Source organism: Ananas comosus, linkage group 11 (assembly GCF_001540865.1).
Source record: "Ananas comosus cultivar F153 linkage group 11, ASM154086v1, whole genome shotgun sequence".
Lineage (NCBI taxonomy): Eukaryota > Viridiplantae > Streptophyta > Magnoliopsida > Poales > Bromeliaceae > Ananas > Ananas comosus.
The window spans coordinates 5,642,796-5,663,889 of NC_033631.1; the positions used below are offsets into that span (position 1 = coordinate 5,642,796).

Sequence of the window (21,094 nt, forward strand, 5' to 3'; positions counted from 1 at the left end):
ATCTAGTTTGTTCTATTAAATGAATGCCACAACTTTATTTATCAAAATCCAAAGATGTTTAAAATAGTTCAAAATCAAATTTCAAATTACTACAAATTTTGGGCTCTAAAACTATAGCCTGTAAGTAGGATCCGAAAGTGTGTTGACTTCGGACATAGAAAGTTTGGGCATTCAGATTCAGGTTGACGCATCGGAAAGATGTTTCGGGTGCTAGAATCCTATTTCAGATGCCCGAATTAGAGGTGGAATACTGGACGCTGGGATATTAGGCGTCTGGTTTCTCATAGGTGCGCCCGAAAGTGGATCCGGGCTTTCGAAAGTTGTTTTGGGTGCCTGAAAACTCTGGAATTTGAATTTGGATAGTTTGCTAGTTTCAGACTTCATTATTCAGAACCGAAATCATGATTTTGGCGGATTTGGATGCCCTAAATAGAGTTTGGGTGCTCGGATTTCAAAGGTTGTATACTATTTTCCTCTATGTAGAGCACACACAAATTTGGGCAGCGGATTCAAGTAACCGAAGCCGTTCTAGGCACCCAAAAAAATTCTGACTGTGACATTTGAACATTGGTAATGTTTCGTTGCAGAAGTGGTGGCTGGATTCCTATTTGGGCACCAGAAAGTTATGATTTCTGAAACAAGTAGTTGTTGAATTTTGGTTATAAATAAAATTTATTTCAACTTCTATTTTTATTGCAAAACAAGCACCTTAAATGTTAATATTATAGGCAATTCACAATTCACTCTTCTACTTTTTCATATGAAAGTTTTATTTAAATAAATAAAACTAGGTAGATAAAACCAAATAAGGCCTTAGATATCTATTTAGTTATTTTTATCTTTCAAAGATTTTATTGTGGGCTTTTTTTTCCGTATTTGGCCCTCTCAAAAAAATTACTTTTACAAATAGCCCCACCACTTTTATAATTATAATTTTGGCTTTATCTCTGCCCCGCAAGCGCCACATCAGCCCTATGCGAGCAGGGTAGGGACTGAGTGGTAAGTTGAACACGGTAAATCATTAATCGTGTTCAAAGACGGCTAATGATTCACCATATTATATTCACCTCGCACTTAAATAATATGATACATTAGACGCAATGAACCATTCACCGTGTCTAGACACGATGAACGATTTATCGTGTTTAGATACGATAATCCATTCACCGATTACCACATTCAACTTATTCCACATCCCTCACTCCTGCTCGCGTTGCGCTTACGTGGCGTCTGCATAATGTGAATAAGGCCAAAATTGTAATTATAAAATTGATGGGGTTATTTGTGAACATAAGTTTTTTTGACGGAGCCAAATAAAAATAAAAAAAAAAGCCCTTTTATTGTTTTTTTGGGGCGCTATGATTTTGCACCTTGGCCAGACATGTTACTATATTGGAATTGGAACCACTTGCTGAACGCTAATAAGAGGACAAAAATAAATGCCCCTGACCTAGTGAAATGCATGCACCAAGCATACTTCTATCATGATTTTAAAGAATAGTTTAAAAATCTTTGGATATTTATCCAAACTCAAAGTCATCAATCTCACTCTCCCTGGAGGAAAACACCTCTATTTCTTCAATCAGCATAACTATCATCTCATAGATCTCCTCAGCCTGAGGGTGAGACCTATCCTCTGCATTGAATGAGTGCACCTTGCTCTTGACCTCAATCCAACTCCAACCAGGCACCTTACTCAAACCTCTGTTCCTCATCTCCCTCTGAAGAAGTGCCCTATCATTCCACATCCCAAACCCAGAATACATGCAAGAGAGAAGCACATATGTGGAGTGCTCTCTAGGCTCTGCTTCTAGCAAATGCTTGGCCACTTCGCTCGCCAACTCCATATTTCCGTGGATTCTGCATGCCCCTAAGAGCGTCATCCACACCGTCGCATCCGGTTTGAAGGGCATCGAATCGATTAGCTCTTTCGCCTCGTCGAGCCGCCCGGCTCGACCGAAGAGATCGACTCCACATGCGTAATGCTCCATTCGGATCGCAACTCCATATTTTGATTCCATTGTCTTTAGAAAATTGAATCCTTCTTCTACTAGGCCTATATGACTACACGCGGAAATTAGACCGACAAAAGTAATGTGATCTGGTGGGACTTTCCTTTCTTGCATCTTCGTGAACAGATCGAGCGCAATTCGTGCCTGTCCATGTTGCGCGTACCCGAATATGATTGAATTCCATGACACCGAGCTACATTTGTCGGATTCGTGAAAGGAACTTCTAGCGTCATCAATCACGCCACATTTAGAGTACATGAAAATCAACGAGCTTGCCACAAAATCGTTGGAAGCAAAACCTGTTCTGAGGACTAATCCATGGATTTGCTGACCCAGTTGAAGGATGGCCAGATCCGAACAAGAGCGGAGCACTGCAGAAAATGCATAATGATCGATCTTGAACTCGACGGATCGCATGTGGCCGAAGAACCTCAACGCCTCCGTGCTCAGACCATTTTGCGAGAGACCAGTTAGAATCGAATTCCATGTCACACTGTCTCTAAATTCCATTGAATCAAAGCATTTGACAGCATCCTCCATCATACCATTCTCGCTCGTCCTAATGTACATCGCGATTAGTGCATTAAAAACCGGCGTTTCCCCATCTAATCCCCTCTTAGTCACTAAGCCATGCAAGATCCTTCCTTGGTTATGATGCCCATGATCGGTGCAAGAACTAATCACGCTGGTGAAAGTATACATATCTTGATTGATCCCAAACTCTTGCATTTTAACAAATAGCTCCATAGCGCAATCCGTTAGGCCGTGGCAAGCATAAGCTGCGAGCATCGAATTCCACGTGATCAAATCCCTATTATCCTCCATCTTATCGAAAACCTTAATTGAATCCCCGATCAACCCACACTGCGAATAAGCTGTAATTGCTGCATTGCACACAACAGAATCCTTCGCCTGTCCGTACTTTACAATCTTACCGTGCAACTGGCACATCAACCGATGGTAAGCAATTCCGTCGACCAAAGTCAACAGGCTAGCAAACGTAGCCTCATCGGGCACCGAACTCGCCCTCTCCATCCTACCGAACAACCGAAAGGCGGCATCAACCTCACCTGCCTCGGCGTACCCGGCGAGTAACGCATTCCACGAGACCGCATTCCTCTCGGGCATAGCTTCGAACACGCGAGACGCGTCGCGGAGACTCGCACACTTTGCGTACATGCCGACCAACGCGCTCGCGGAAAAGACGTTGCGGTCGAGGCCTGATTTCAATACTAGGGAGTGCAATTGGCGGCCGAATTGTAGGCGGGCTGAGCGGGCGACCGCTTTGAGGACGCTCCCCAGCGTGTAGTGGTCGAAGGGGAGGCCGAGGGCCCTCATGGCGCGGAAGAGGTCCCATGAGAGGGCGTTGGAGGAGGAGGAGGAGGAGGAGGAGGAGGAGGTCGGGGAGGAGGCGTGGGCGGCGATGAGAGCGTTCCAGGAGACGGAGTCTCGTTGGGGAATTTCGTCGAACAGGTCGCGGGCGCGGGCGAGGCCGGCGGAGCGGGAGTAGGCGGTCAGGACGGCGTTCCACGCGTGGGTGTCGGAGGCGGCGCCGGATTTGATCAGGCGCGCGTGGGTCTTCGCGGCGGACAGGAGGGGCGCGGCCGAGAGGGGCGGAGGCGCGCGCATGTGCGTGGCCACGAAGAGTTATACATATATGTTTTATATATGTTTGGACCGTGCAGTGTGTCTGCTGTAGTTTCGCGCTTGTAGATTAGATACAAAATCACTCGCACGTCTTTAAATGATACAGTGGTACACTTCTTATTTTCCCTCCACATTCTGTTTTGACTTCTATTAAACGTGCAGGCGCAACTAAATAGTCTTAGGCTTCATTTGGGACTGCGGAAAGATTGCGTTAAATACATTGAAAAAATATATTGCCTTCCGCATATTTTTTTTTCTTTCGTAATTTTGCCTTCCGCATATCGCGATGAGTCGGTTACAATATATTTTCTACTGTCTCACCGAAGAAGTATATTTCTATATATTTTTTTCTCAACTCTATTTTATCTAGCTAATAGCATTAGATAGACCTTAATACCACATTAAAGTTTTTAAATAAATTGTGCACCACTGGTTACTAAATTTTTTTGTCAGGTTTCATCTTAGTTCTTGAATCATAAATTTTTTTGTTAACATTCAATAAGGTTTCAATTTAGTTACAATAAAAACATAGACCTTACCTAAATTTTAACCTATTCTATCTTGCAAATTTTAATTGCAGTACTCAATCATTTAATTTATTTGATTTAAGTCATTTGGTGACTTTCTTGTATAAAATTTAAGCTTATTATTTTTTTAATAAATTTTAGTTATATTACTTGCATAAAATGTTAGCTTGTGAAAATAAATAATGCATTCCAATTTTTAAGTTAAAAAGTTATTAACTATCTCAAATCAAATAAATCAAAAATTTTCGTAGCTAGTTTAAAATTTTAAATGTTATGTAGTCAAATCGAATTGGGTAATAATTGATTTATGTTTTGTACATTTCTACCTTTAAGTTAATAAGCTTTCAAACTCATATTTTTCATTCAATGATTTAATTTGTATACAGAGAAAAGCTTTAACACAACGAGCGGCAAAGTTGAGATGGCTAACCATTTTTATTTTGATCACGGAGGGACCAATCGCGAGGCCTCTGGTTCCGAATTCAAAACACAGCTTGTGCCAAAAAAAAAAAAAAGAGGTTTTCTTGCCTCCCGTGTCGGGTTTGTTTTGGACGGATTTATGTTTGATCTAGATTTTAAAAAAGTAATTTTTTACAAAATTAATTTTTGTTAAAAACTGTAGAGCGTTTAACTGAGTCTAGCAAGAACATAAATTTTTTGACGTGAATTCCAAAATTATTTGGCAAAATATTTTATTGTTTGTGTAATGTTTCGAAAACTTAGCTGTAATGATGACTATAGTATCAGTAGCTGGTCGATGCAGCTATAAAATGTTGGGTTGAGCCGGAATCGTTTTGGCGCCAAATTGACACAAAAATAGATTTAGCTTAGAGGTATAGAGATGAAAAGATCAAGTGTATTATGTAATTATAAATAAAGTTGTAATAACTTAGATTGTATTTGAAAGCAAAATGTATTATGTAGTTGAGTTGTAAAAGTTGAATATAAGCCGGTGAATGCTTGTAATAGTTTAGCTGGTTATGTTTTTGATACTGGCTTATGCAATCTGTATGTTGATTATTGTTCCTGATTGGAACCTTCGTCTTGTATTGATTACGACGCCTAGGACGTACAGAAAAAACTCTGTCCGTTCGGCGCTGTCGGCGGCGCTGTCGGCGGCGCCGCAACCTCGGCCAAATAGGCGGGTGTGGAGCATTGAAATTCGGGCGCCCAAAGATGGAACCGGGTTGTTATAGCAGCCCAAAAGTGAGCTGGTGAGTCCTCTCCAGTGTATCGAACAATGTTGATAAATGTAAAGTGACTTTGACTAGAATCGGGCGCACGTTTGGATTTCGGATTCTCATTGCGGGTGCCCACTTGGGTTCTGAATGCAGACTTGGGCCAATTCGAACGCCCAAAACTTGAGATTTTTGCTGGGCACAGGTTTAACCTCTTTAATCCGGGGACTCTCTCATTCTATTCATCCGATTCCTCTATAAATAGCTCCCCTACGTCCCCAGCTCACTCTTTTCACTCCTATTCACTAGGGAGCTCCATTTCCACATCTTTTTCACCTTCAATCTCCTCCCCCTTCCCCACATTTTTTCTCCCTCCGGGCTAGCAGTAGAGACACTAGTAGGAGTCTAGCATTTCAGATTGCCAACTGTGGGACTGGTTCTAGGTCGTGGCGGAGCTAAAGGAGGTGAGCTTGTGGATCAATTTCATTCAGCCAATTTCAAGTTATTTTGAGTGGATTTGAGATCATTTAGATAATTGAGCTGAAATAGAAATCTTAGTCGATCATTGTTAAATTTCTTCCTTTGATATTCCTCTAGCAGTACAGTGGCTAGGCTTCTCGTGGAATTGTTGTCACTTCCCATTGATTTGGAGCTACACCTAGTCGGATTGAGAGATAGATTGACTGTAATTGAATCTTAAACCCGAAATTTTCACTGAAATGAGTTTCTGTTAGAATTTTGATTCTAATTTTTTATTCCAACATCATCCTGAGTAGGAGTGAAATTTTCTTTATTTTCCCTTCTTGAATTGTAGCTGAGGAGCTTGTGAGGCATCTTATTTGTCGATAAAAAAAAAATAATGTTCACGAGCGAAGAAGGTAAATTCCAATCCTAACTCTCTTATTCATATATGTTCGCATGCTCCCTTGTGAACTGTGCCAGTTGAGGGCCGCCTCCGCTTTGGTGGCAAGCCCACACTGGCTTGTGGAGCCTGCCGGCGCTGGGCTTGTAGGGCTTTCCCGTGCCGGACCTGTGGGCTTGCGGAGCCGCCTGCGCTGGGCTTGAAAGCCCAAGCCCAACTCGTGGGCTTACAGGTTCAATTTAAAATAAAAAAACAAAGGGTGAGACATTTACAGAGCCACTTCAACAAACTTTTGTTTTGATATAAATTAATGCAAATTTATTTATATTGTTATTTCGATACACGTTATGTTATGATTGTTTCACGAATTGCATATTATTAATTAATTTGTGACGTAGATTTATTCTTAATCAATTTGATATATAATTTTAATCTACATTAGATAAGATGATTATTAGTCTTTTTTAAAGACCAAATTTTCGATTTGAAGATGCAGTGAGAAATTTTATCAGCAGATTGGATTGAGAATATAATTGTGGATATTTGTACCTAAATTAAAATTATGTGCATTATTATTGTGATATATGGCTTCAAAAAGTTTTTCCATCGCGGATTTGTTAAATCAAGATAGGCTTGATGGAACGAATTATGACATGTGGCATAGAAAAATTCAATATCTTCTTAATGAGAAACGAGTTCTTGGTCATTTAATCAACAGTATGGTTCGCCCTGAAGAAAGCACGACGGCTCAGCACCATCGTAATTTGCAAGCCTATAATGAATGGCTTGAAAAAGATCAAAGTGCATGACGGCTCAGCACCATCGGCCTGAAGAAGGCACGACGACTCAGCACAATCGTAATTTGCAAGCCTATAATGAATGGCTTGAAAAAGATCGAAGTGCATGTTATACGATGTTGAGTTGTATGCACGATGCTTGATCAAGAAATTTGAAAATTATGAGATTGCTAAAAATATATGAGAGCAGCTCAAAATGAAATATAATAACACGTCGACCACAAGGCTTCATGCCTTAAATCTCAAATTCAATCAATATATGTTGGATCTGAAGCATTCTATGGCAGAACACTTAAGGGTGATATCTGGTATGATAAGAGAACTTAAAGCACATGGTTGTGAGCTAACTGATGAACAACAGGTTCAGTCAGTTATAAGATCCTTGGTGGATTCATATTGGAATCAAGTCAAGATTATGCTAACTCATAATGAGGGTATTAAAACCTTTGACGATATAGCTCGACATCTTGAGTTGGAAGTAAAGCGCAGAGAGGCGAACCGTATTAATAGACTCGTTACCCACGGTGGACAGCGCAGAAGCAAGTGGCCTAAGCGTAAGCATCGAAATGGTGAAAATAAATATGGAAAGACTGAGAATCGCGCGCCCAATGAGAACGGAATAGATAAGCGCCGTAAAGACAGACGCGCAAAGAAAAACTTAAATAAAGTGAAATGGTATAATTGTGAAAATATGGGACACTTCGCTCGTGATTGCACTGAGCCGAAAAAAGAAAATCTCAATCCCGACTCTCTTATTCATATATGTTCACATGTTTTTGTTGCTCACGCTCTCTATAATTGGATTGTAGACACATGAGCAACAAAGTATGTAACAAGAGATCGAACAAGATATGTAGATTATCGTCAGTTGTCTGCTGACAGCCATTATGTCATGGTAGGAAATGGCACTAAGAAAGAAGTTCTTGGTATTGGTGCATACCAACTTGATTGCGCAATGGTCGTTATTTGATATTACATGATGCGCTGTATGCACCGAACATCCGATGTAATCTATTGTCAGTTTTAGCGTTACTTAGATTAGATTTTTCATTTCAATTTACAGATATCCAATTACTTTCTTAGATTAGGTTTTAGCGTTACTTTCTTAGGGAATTTCGTAGGCTTATCATGTCAAGAGTGTCGGATCGTTGAAATTAACCATTATTCCAAACGCACTAGTTATTAAAAATACACAATAAATTTACTTAAAAGCGTACATACATAATGCCCACAAATCTTGATTATGACTCGGTCCAACTAGCCTCACACCACTTTCGAATATGACTCGGTCCAACTAGCCTCACACCACTTTCGAATATGACTCGACCCAACCAGCTTCCTGTCATTTCGAACGTGACTTGGTCTAATCTGACCTCCCGCCAATGCTGGCCCATTTGAGCCAACAATGGATTATACTCTAGGACAACGTTTGGTTAGGGGATAGAAATAGGAATAGGCCCTTATCCCTCCTTTATATCCAAACGCTAATTTTTTATCCAAGAATAGTAGTATTCGGTTATTCTCACCAACACCTCCATTTTCTATATAAAACTATCTAAATTTGTTCTTATCCTCGGGAACAACCCAATTTTCATCCAAACACTATTTTTCTTATCCCCATATTTGTACCTATTCCTGTAATAGCTAGTTCTTGCTTATATCCGAACCAAACGGTACCTAGATGTTCTTTTCTGATTTCATTTCCATTTGCTCTCGCTTCTTCCAAATCAAACAAACTAAAATAGTCACATCAAGTTAAGGCTCAACTAGCCAGCAGAGTGGCAGTAGTCCACCCCCTCCTTTGATCAGCGGCAACAATTGCCGGGTCGCGGAGCAACGACGAAGGGCCGGGGAGCAAGTGCCCAGTAACAAAGGTCAAAAGAAATAAAAGAATCAAAACTTATCTAAATTATCGATCATTTTAAATCAATTATCTAATCTTTAAAATTATAATTTTATTATCTAATTTTTTAATTGATTTAATTTGAGTCAGTCAAGAATACTTTAACTTTAAATTTAAGCTAATTATTTATTTTAATAAATTTATAATTACGAAAATTATATAGTTTTAATAACTAAACTTGTAAATTAAGATAAACTATGTATTTAAATTTTAAAGTTAAAATATTATTGACGGACTCAAATCAAATAAATTAAAAGGTTGGATAGTAAACTATAATTTTGAAAGATTTGATAGTTGATTCAAAATGATTTGTTGTTCAAATAAGTTCTGCATAATTTTACGGGAAAAAAACAACAAGGATAGTGAAGTCAGAAGATGAAGAAAATTGAGATGAGTGCATGACCTATAATTGATAGGGTTAATTCATAAAAAAATATCAAATAACAAACAAATCCTTATAAAATTAAATAATCAAATTTATTCCTTCAAAGATTCTCTGGTTTGTAAATATCTCCAATAGTTCTGGCTCGTTTATATATGTCCCTGCCATTTGATTCATCATTAGTTTTTTAACCGTGTGTGTGTAAAATAACTATTTTATCCTTACAAATTTATCTCTATACAAAATTTTCTTTCTTTCTTTCTCTCTCCTCACCTTCGTCGCAGAATGTACGGTATACCCTATTTTTGTTGTGACCAACAGCCTCGCGTTTGACACCGCCATCGTCGTAGGTCTCGCCATCGCCATTGATAAAGAAAATATGATGAGAAAAATAACATCACTCAATATTAAAATACAAATTATATATATATATATATATATATGAAATAAAAAGGCCATTTTATTTCTTAATTAACTGTGGTTAGTTTTTTCTTTAACTTATAGCTATTTAAATTTTGGTAACAGAATTATATATTTGCAGATTGAAGGATATTTGAATGGATAAATATAATAACTTAAATTTTATAAAAATATATTTACTATTTAATATTTTTATAAAGGGCTTTTTTTGCATTTAGACCCCTGACAAATTTTTACTTTAAAAATAGCCCTGTCAAAATTTAATTTGCAAAAATGGTCCTGGGCCTGCCATGCAGGCGCCACGTCAGCGCCACGCGGGCAGACTGGGCCGGTGTGTTTAAGTTGAACACGGTGAACCATTCACCATGTTCAAACACGGTGAATGTTCACCGTGTTTAGTAGTCGGTATTTTTTGATACGTATTTTTTGTATATTGAAAAGTGGAATAAGGATAGGGATGTCAATTGAAAAGTAGAATAAGGAGTAGGGATGTCAATAGGTATGATATCCGAAATATTATCCGAATTCAAACCGAATAAATTATATATATATACGTAATTTATTTTTATTTATTTATACAATATATAAAATAATTTATAATTTTATTCCTTAGATCTTCATCCAACCCACGCTGGTGTGGATGAAGATCTAAGGAATAAAAATTATTAAATATTTTATATATTGTATAAATAAATAAAAATAAATTACGTATATATATATAATTTATTCGGGTTTGGATTCGGATAATATTTCGGGTATCATACCTATTGACATCCCCACTCCTTATTCCACTTTTCAATATACAAAAAATACGTAAGAAATACGGTGAACCATTCACCGTATTTAGATACGGTGAATGATTCATTGTGTTCAACTTAATACCCTGGCCCAAGCCCTGCCCGCGTGGTGCTGACGTGGCGCCTGCGTGGCAGGGACAGAGCCATTTTTACAATTTTAATTTTTATAGGACTATTTTTAAAATAAAAATTTCTCGGGGGACTATTTATAAAAAAAACCCTTTTATAAAGAGCGATATGCAACTATTTCTATTTAATAATAATAATAATGAACTCACAAGCAAGAAGGCCAAAATTTTCCTCATGCGAGCAAATTCAGTACCGCCCTGAGAGAGCATCGTCACGAGTTGACTCCGTACACAAATTAATTTAATAATAACTAGTGAGAGAGTGAGATATTCCGTGCATTCGACTAGGGGTGGAAACGAGCCGAGCTCGAGCGAGCTTATGTCAGCTCAAATTCGGCTTGAAATTAATTTCGAGTCTAAATCTAGGCTCAAGCTCGGCTTGAAATTAATTCGAGCCGAGCTCGAGCGAGCCTAATTTCGAGTCGAGCCGAGCTCGAGCTCTAAACGAGCCGATTGAAATTCTCGACATTATATAATCAATAGTTTAATTTTTATAGAACATTACCTATAATTTGATGCAACATGTTCAATAGTTCAAAATACAAAATAATTGTAAGAAATGTGAGCTAGGGTGACTGCCTGACTAGGTGAGGATTAGAGAGAGAGAGAGAGAGAGAGGGAAAAAAATTAGGGATTTGGGAATTTGAATGTTATCATGTTTTAGGGTTATGTGCAACAGTGAAAGTCTGAAAGAGAGAGTGTGTTATGTAAATTTAGAGTTGGGCTCAATTGCACGGTTGTACTTGTTGGGTTTATTTTATGGGCCAACAATAATGGCCCAAATTAAATTAAAGCCTATATATAATTAAAATACATTATATTTATAAATACTATTATTATTATATTTATATATATATATATATATAGAATTAGGCTGGAATACTATTAATAGTAAAACGCTCTTTTTGCTATCAAGTTTTTAACCCTTGGATGAAAAATTGTAGGGTCAGAATGATATTAGTCGGTTAGAGTTGAATGGTCCTCCTAGGGTTGAGTGGTCCCCACTGGGTTATAGTATTTAATCCAATAGTTAGAAATAATGAAAAGAGTTGATCCAAAGGCTAAAAAACTGGTAGCAACAATGGAATTTTGCTACTAATAGTAGCCCAGTCCAACTATATATATATATATTCGAGCTTTTCGAGCTTTTCGAGCCTAATTCGAACGAGCCAAGTAATACTCAAGCTCGGCTTGAAATGAATTTCGAGCCTTTTATTTTGTTCAAGTTCGGCTCATTTAATTTCGAGTCGAGCTCGAGCGAGCCGAATATCGAGCCGAACACGAGTCGAACGCGAGCCGGCTCGCTCGTTTGCCAGCCCTACATTCGACCCATGTGTGGCCCAGTAAACGACAAGATTCGCTTCCGCTCCCAACACCACGAATTTTGGGTAGTGCGACCCACGACTCAAGACAAAACGGTTGGGAATTAGTAGTTTAAGATGTGTGGAGAAATTCTATACTATCACACTTACACCGCGTGATCAATAACAAGTCAATTATATTTTTTCTTTTCAAACAAAAATATAATAAAAATAATTTTTTACAATCATGATAAAATATATATTTTTAAAATAAAATATTTAATTAATTTGTTATGCCACGTCATCAATATACCTGCTACATTCTCAAATTTTTTAGATAGGAGGGAGAATACACGCGAGTTGTTGCAAAACTCAACCTGCAAGCAATGTTGATGGACGTTGACACCACTTAGCTGGGGCCTCCGCAGTGGCTCTTAATTGCAACGGTACAACCAACTATAAATATATCCAACCAAATGGAAAACTGCGTTAGAGCCGCATTAGGACCTGTAACATCACTACAAATAAAGTGCAATCCATGTTGGGGAAGCTTTACATTTCTTCAACTGTAAAGCATATCTATTTTTAGTGCGACATTTAATGCATGAGTTATTAAAAGTCAACAAATAAAATTTCTCTATATTACTCTTAAACTTTTCATCAAAATTTTATCGATCTATATACTTCGCATTATGAAGTAGTATTGGTTGTCTCAGCATGACTAGTAAAGTAGTAATCTAATATTCGTGATTCAGATTACTATTTTAATGCTATATTATTCCGTTTGGTTCAGTGTAGAAATATACATCGCATATATTTTGGTAATTCGGATAGTAAAGATTATCTTATTCCAAATGTACCCTTGCACACATTTATTCACAATTTGAATATAAACTTTAAATTTAAGGTTAAATTTAAATTTAGATTTTAAATTTTAAAATTGATTTTGAATTTTTCAAATTCAAATTCTAATTTTGACTTTGAATTTTGGTTTCAAATTTGGATTGCAAATTTAAATTTAAAAATTGAATTCAAATTATAAATTTACATTTAGATTGTAAACTTAAATTTAAGTTTAAATTAAGATTTTAAGTTAAAATTTTAAATTTTGTATTCAAAATTTTAATTGAAAATTCAAATTCAAATTTTGATTGTGAATCAAATTTAAAATTTAAATTTAGTCAAATTCAAAATCTGAATTCAAATTCTGAAATTTCATTTTGGGTTTAGATTTTTGAGCTCAAATTTTAATTGAAATTCTAATTTACAATTCAAATTCAAAATGTTAATTCAAATTGAATTAAAATTTAATCTTAAATTTGAACAAATTCAAATTTGAACAAATTCAAATTTAAGTTTAAATTTAATATTCAAACTTGAATTCAAATTTAAAATTTAAATTTTGAGTTCACACTAAATATTTTAATTAATACATGAGAAACAAATATTTTGACATATCTGAGATTTAAATTTGAGGCAATTGGAGGTGGGGAGGGATAATCTTGAAACTTTGCATATAACTTTCTTTCAGTAATATAAGATACTCACCCTCCTCGTTGATAATATTTTGGAAATGTCTTATTCTATTAGTAATGTTGTATTACTGATCGAATTACTCGCAGTATGAACCAAACACAGTTATCAGAAAAAGATTATTGTCAAGTACTTTATAATTCTAACGGAATAACATGAATCAAACAGACTCTATCGCCATCCCTAACCCCAAAAATGATAAACATGTATGGAGACATCCTCAGCGATATAGCATTCTAAAACACTCCCCCAAGTTTTTCTTTTACAAATTGAGATCTCCCGAATTCAAATTTTTATCTGTTTGAGCTTCGATACATAATTAAGATGAAAAATTTAGAAAAATGCTATGTATATATATAACTGTGGGATTAAAACTTACACCTCACCCATGATAGGATTTGCAAAATCCCTTGAAATTCAATAAGTTAATAAAATCAGTGGAAGAAAATATAATTTTCACTGAATGAGGTATAAAATTTACATCTACTGTATAGGTGCATCGTTCAAAATTTAATCAAAATTTAATAAATTATTAATCATTGACCTAGTATTATTATGTACTACAGAATGATTAAAGCATTGAATTTGATAAAATCATATATAAATTTGACAAAATTTTTGGGTTTTTTTTTTTTATTAAAAGTACTAAATTTTAAAAACTTAGTAGTTGCAAGGTCTCGGACTCTCAGGCGCAAAACAAAGTTGAGAGGAGCTATTTCTCAATTCGCTGTAGTCGAGGGTGTCTCTACACACTTTTACCTATTTTGTTTGCTGCTTAATTGAAAGCCCAACCAGTAAAGTGGCCGCACGGCCTACCGCCACCTGTGGCTACGGACAATCCACTTTTTGTTTTTTGCCTTTTTTTTAGATTAAATTATAAAAACTCTCTCATAAATATTTTTTTTTTTTAAATGTTTCCTCCCTTACACCTCAACATTTTAATTATTACATTTAACCTCCCCTCTATCAGGATTTCATCACTATTCCATTCATTTCTTATAATTTACTAGTTAACGAAACCGCGGGGTGCTGCGGGTAGTTATTTTAAAATTTAATTTTAAAAATTAGTTATAAAAATCAATTTCAAAATAATTATGAAATATTACGGACAAATTACAAAATAATTTTAAATAAATATAGTTATCTTCCCTAATATAGAAAATATAATGTGCTCTCTCAACAATAAGATATTTTAAAATAGTTCTTCAATTTTATTAAATATTTTCTTACCTTGTTCTCTTTTGTTTGATTTGATATTACTAATTTTGTAAGGTTATCTATCATATTTCTAATATTTTCAGGGATATGAATAAAATTATTCCATACTAATTATTCTAAACATGACCGCATGTCTAAGGGGCTGAAAAATAATAAATGGTGCAATAAGTACATCAAAAATTTTTAGTAGGCATGATAGGCCACCATTAGTTAGTGAAAAATTTTTAGTAGGTATCGTAGTCCCCCAGTAGTTAGTGAATAAGAAGAGAAATCATTGCTTGTGATTCTCGCAATTAACTTTCGTCAAATATAAAATTAACTTAAGCTGCATCTTTTTTTATTTTTTATTTTTTAATATACAATTTATATGTGAATGCTCAATATTATAAAATTAACATTTATATCTAATGTCAATAGTCTAAATTATTTAACATTTATTTATATATTTTATATTTTATAAAAATAAATAGTAAATTATATAATAAATTATTATATAATAATATATCTATATAAAAATAAAATACTATATATAATAATAAGGTATAGTATTTATAAATAAAGAATATTATATAATATTATATATATAAAGAATGAGAGGGAGGTCTAATCGTGAGACTCTCCTCTCGATGTGGTCCCAGAGCCGAAAGTGGCCTCGTGGAACCCCAGAAAACGCCCCATATGAGGTCATCAGCTTTTCTTTCGGCTCCGTGTAGACTCAACGTCACGACCGTGCCGCGCTAGCCCCCGCGCCCACTCCCTGCCCGCTTCACCGCTCCCGCTCGGCAGCCGCCCCCTCCGCTCGCATCCGCGCCGAAAACGCGTCGCGCTGCCCTCGTTGCGCTCTCGCGCGTCCGCCTACCTGCCCACCCGCCACGGCTCCACGACTCCACCGGCGCCCTATGCCTTTCTGCCTTGGCTCGCGTCACGCCAGCGCCGGAGCCGCCCCCCCACCGCTAGTGGCCTCCGCTCGTCGCTGCGCCACGCCTCGGGCGCTCTCGCGCGCGCGTGCCGCCATGCCCTCGCTACGCCCGCTCACCGTGGCGGGTTCCTGCCACGTGTCGTCGTTCCCTCGAAGCTATTGAGGAATAATATGTTTTATATAGATATATATAGATGGCCAATTTGCATAAAAAATCCACATTATTTTGGCTTTGGCAAAATCGGGCCATCTTTTGCCTTTGCAGATATCGGTGCCGCTTTTTTCAGCAACTGACAAATATACCCTTATCCTATTTTCCTTTCCCTCTTTCTCTCTCCTCTTTTTTCTCTCGAGGTGCCTGTTTACCTTTTCTTTTTCTTTTTTCTTTGTATCATTTTTTTCTCTCTTCCCAGGGGGAGCAGCGTGCCGAAGACAGAGCGGCTGTCGCCGCCGGCGGCCCCACCCCTCGCTCCGATCCCCACCTCCATAAGGCGGGTGTTGACTTTTTTTTTTTTTTTTTGCATTTTTCTTTTCTTTTCTTTCTTTGACTCTTTTCCACAGTTTCTGACGACGGCGCATCTCGTCGGCTCTGTCCCTGGCCCTTCCCGTTCTCTCCTTCTCCTCTTCTGCTGTACTCCGACGAGCGATGGCATTCTTCGTCCGACCACAGACGAAGACACCGTTGGAGATCATTCTTGCGGCGCGCATGCCTCGGAGTGGGGGGTCTTAGCGGCGTCAGTCACACGACACCGTGCCTATGACAGACCGAGCGGTGACAAAAAAAATAGAAAAAAATAAACATAAAAAATTTATATAAAAAAAGCGATGGAAGATGAAATGTTATCGTTTAACTACAAAAAAATTACCTAAGTTGCATACTTAAGATGAAACTGCAGCCTTTAAAATAAAAATTACACTTTTTAAATGAAAATTACACTCTTATGAAAGATATTTAGGTTTCTCTTCTATAGTTGCACTTCTTTCAGATAGTAAACTGCCACCCACTAGATAAAATTACACTCTTTAAATGTAAAGTTGCAGTTGTTTCTCTCTGTGTGCACGCGTTTTCTCCTCTTGTTATGCTCATTCTCTTCTTTGTTAACTATTTTTTTTCTTAAATGCCACCCTTTAAGATATATTATGTACTGCTTCCTCCTCTGTGTTGCACTGTTTCTCCTCTTGGTGCACTGATTTCTCCTCTTTTAAATGAGGAGAAACAGCGGCACAAAGAGAGAAGAACATGCTGCAACAAGATGGAGAAGCAGTTTGTATAAATATCTCTAAATGGGTGCAGTTTAAATAAAAATAGGTGAATAAGAGGAGAAATGATGCCAACTAAGAAAAAAACTGCCCACCCATTTATCTTAAACTTACATATCATTTAATGAAGAATTTATACTGTTCTCCTCTTGTTGCACTGTTTCTCCTCTTTAAAAGGGAGAAATAAGCAGCGAAAACAGTGCAACAAAGAGAAACATGCAACAAGAGGAGAAGCAGATATAAAATATCTCGTTAAATGCGGTGCAGTTTAATATAAAAAATAGTGTAATAAGAGCTGAGAAATGATGCAACAAGAAAAAAAACTGCACCCATTTATCTTAACTGCACCCTATTTAAGAGATATTTATATTTTGCTTCTCCTCTTGTTGCACTGTTTCTTCCTCTTGTTGCATGTTTCTCTACTGACACTGGTTTTCCTCATTTAAAGAGGAGAAACACGGCAAACAAGATGGGAAAGAAACAGTGCAACAGGGAGGAGACGCAGTATAAATATCGTCGTTAAAGATGTGCCAGTTTAATAATGAAAAACAGTCGACCCCGTTTGCCGCAAGCCGCCGCGTGCGGCGACGGGATCAGGCTGTAGGCATGTCCGCGCGCGGACGCCGGCGTCTCGGATGTCGTGGTGAGAGAGCCAGAGGCGCTTGCGTCGGCCGCTTCTGCGTGTGACGGGGAGGGGGCAGCGCGACGAGAAGAACACGCGCAGGCATACCCGTGCTGGTCTGCCTGGGCCGGGTTGCGCTTCCGCTCCCCTCCTGCCGCCCTGCGCTGGCTCCCCTTCTTCTTCTTCGCAAGGTTGTCTTCTCTCAGCATCCACCCCGACCCCGTATTGCCGCGGCCGCTGCCCGCGCCGCGACGGATCGGGCTAGGGTTCGTCCGCGCGGCATGCAGGATGAGGCAGGAGGAGGGGTCTGCGGAAAGCGCGTTGGAAGAGGCAGGGATGCCGGAGGGGAGCGACGGTGAGAAGGATTGGGTGAGGGAGGGAGCGACGGTCCGACCTTTTTTTTTCGGCGCTGTAGAAAAAAAAAGAGAAACGACAGAACGAAGAGGAAAGAGAAGCGAGAAAGAGAAAAAAAATAATAAGGGTATTTTGTCCAGTTTGCCTGCAAAAAGCGGCCCGAATCCTGCTAAAAACGAAAAATGTGACCCGGTTTTTGCAAAAGCCCAATAGTGAATTTTTTTATGCAAAGAGGCCTATATTAGATATAATAGATACTAAAAATACTCTTCCAAAATAACAACAATATTTTTAAAAAATACAAGTAATTTGGGTCATTATGCACTCTTCTTCCTATTAATTCCATATTCTCCTTGAAATAATTCTGAAATGTTTAAGGAGACAACAATGTAAATGTTTTGAAAGCTAAAAAAAAAAAAAGTAAAAAAAGCTATTTAACAGAGAATTTTTTTTGTTAGTTTTTGCCTGTTTTTACTCTAGTTATTTTTGGCAAATAAAGAAACAGCAGAAACAAAATGTGTGGTGAATCAAACTTTTTTTTGTTTTTATTAAAACATGCGAGATGAACCTATTTTACAGGAGAAGGAATCTAAGCCGTAGTAGAATGTGATGAGTGTGAACACCAAAACACCCACACCACCCACAACCCCCCCCCCCCCCCCTCCCCCCCCCCCCGCCCCCCCCCCCCCCCCCCCGCCCGCCCAAAAAAAAAAAAAAAAAAAAAAAGGGCATATCACAATCAGAACTTGAGGCAGAAGAAAGTGCCTAGCTGCAAGCAGAACCTAGCAAAGACTTCCAACATAGAATACTATCAAGGATGCTTCTGTGTAGGACGTCAAACCAAATTGGGAATCAACTTTATCCTACTCTTTGGATCAAATAAGCTAACAAATGGACAAAATCCTACTGTGTGGATCACATGGGCTACCAAATAGGCGAACATAGGAGTTGTATAATCTACACTTCTAAACTTTTGATATATGAAGAAAGGACGAAACAAAATCTAATTTTTGTCCTTTGAATAAAAAGAGTGTAAGATTTACATTCATTTTTGCCGTATACTAAAAGCAATATTGTTTATATATTTTTAAGCAATGCTACGAAGGACCATTATTTCTCACTTATTACATTAATTTATTTTTTATTAAAATTTATTTAAATTTTTCTGAACTCTTGGATAAAGAGTGTAATCTCTACTGCTCGGTCTACAAATAGAATTTTCAAGGATCTTTGGAACAAAGATGTACAGAGAGTCTCAAAAGGATCAGCTTCTTTAAATAGTCCCCTCATCTATTCAAGTTATTAGGACCTCTCAACTTCTAATTCCTTTTAGAATTAAATAGTTTTAGTCAAAAAGCTAAATATTCTATCATGTTTACTAGTAATTTCACCAAATTTAATAATTTTAATTATTCACTAATAAATAAAATGAATTCAATTAATGGTTGATAACTAATAAAGTTATTAAATTTGAAAATTTTTAATATACCAATATATAAAAGTTCAAATGTAAAAAAGACTTAAAAGTTGAAAAGGTTTTAATCAAAAAAAAAAGTTGAGGAGCCTGTTGCAAAATGCTGATAGTTAAGGTGGTCTTCATTCATTTTTACCTAAAATGAATAGATAAAAACATACAAAATGTACCTAAACTATAGATTAGCTTAAATTAGCTATTCAATCTTTTAAATTTTGATTATATTATTGAATCTTTCAATTATTTGTTTTGAGTCTATGAATGGTACTTTTGAGTTTAAAATATAAGCTAATTATTTTTAAAAATTTGTAGTTGCTGAAATTGTATGAAATATATTAATTAAGTCCATAAAGATGAGCAATAAATTCAAATTTAAGGTCAAAATATCATTGACTAACCAAAATAAAAAATTTTAAAAATTTGAGTAGTAAAATTAAAATTTTAAAAAATTAGATAGCTAATTCAAAAGAGCCCGACAATGAGATAAAGGGCTTTTTTTGTATTTAGGCCCCTGGTAAATTTTTATTTTAAAAATAGCCCTGTCAAAATTTAATTTGCAAAAATGGCTCTGAGCTTGCCATGCAGGCGCCACATCAGCGCCACGCGCGTAGGGTTGGGACCCGTGTGTTAAGTTGAACACGGTGAGCCATTCACCGTGTTCAAACACGGTGAATAGATCACCGTGTTTAATTCGTATTTTTTGTATATTGAAAAAAAGAATAGGAAGTAGGGATGTCAATAAGTATGAATATCCGAAATATTATCCGAATCCAAATCCGAATATATATATATATATATATATACATAATTCATTTTTATTTATTTATTTATACAATATATAAAATATATCCATATCCGACCAAAAACTCGAAATCCGAATCTAAACCCAGCGGGTTTTAAAAATCTATACCGTTGGATGAAAATCTAAGGAATAAAAATTATTAAATATTTTATATATTGTATAAATAAATAAAAATAAANGGTTTTAATCAAAAAAAAAAAGTTGAGGAGCCTATTGCAAAATGCTGATAGTTAAGGTGGTCTTCATTCATTTTTACCTAAAATGAATAGATAAAAACATACAAAATGTACCTAAACTATAGATTAGCTTAAATTAGCTATTCAATCTTTTAAATTTTGATTATATTATTGAATCTTTCAATTATTTGTTTTGAGTCTATGAATGGTACTTTTGAGTTTAAAATATAAGCTAATTATTTTTAAAATTTTGTAGTTGCTGAAATTGTATGAAATATATTAATTAAGTCTATAAAGATAAGCAATAAATTCAAATTTAAGGTCAAAATATCATTGACTAACCAAAATAAAAAATTTTAAAAATTTGAGTAGTAAAATTAAAATTTTAAAAAATTAGATAGCTAATTCAAAAGAGCCCGACGATGAGATAAAGGGCTTTTTTTGTATTTAGCCCCCTGATAAAATTTTATTTTAAAAATAGCCCTGTCAAAATTTAATTTACAAAAATGGCTCTGGGCTTGCCACGCAAGCGCCACGTCAGCGCCACGCGGGTAGGGTTGGGACCTGTGTGTTAAGTTGAACACGGTGAGCCATTCACCGTGTTCAAACACGGTGAATGAATCACCGTATTTAATTCGTATTTTTTGTATATTGAAAAGAAGAATAGGAAGTAGGGATGTTAATAGGTATGAATATCCGAAATATTATCCGAATCCAAATCCGAATAAATTATATATATATATATATATATATATATACATAATTTATTTTTATTTATTTAT

At 36.6% G+C, this 21,094-nt stretch overlaps 1 protein-coding gene across 1 annotated transcript; it reads right to left on the reverse strand.

The window, feature by feature from the left end:
• On the reverse strand, positions 1,245–3,677 carry LOC109716992 (putative pentatricopeptide repeat-containing protein At3g25970). Its single transcript, XM_020242630.1, has one exon. It carries the CDS (start codon positions 3,639–3,641, stop codon positions 1,521–1,523), a length of 2,121 nt encoding a protein of 706 aa, XP_020098219.1. The 5' UTR covers positions 3,642–3,677; the 3' UTR covers positions 1,245–1,520.

Coding starts and splice junctions, on each gene's coding strand:
- LOC109716992 (XM_020242630.1), bottom strand. CDS start 3,641: ATGCGCGCGCCTCCGCCCCTCTCGGCCGCGCCCCTCCTGTCCGCCGCG.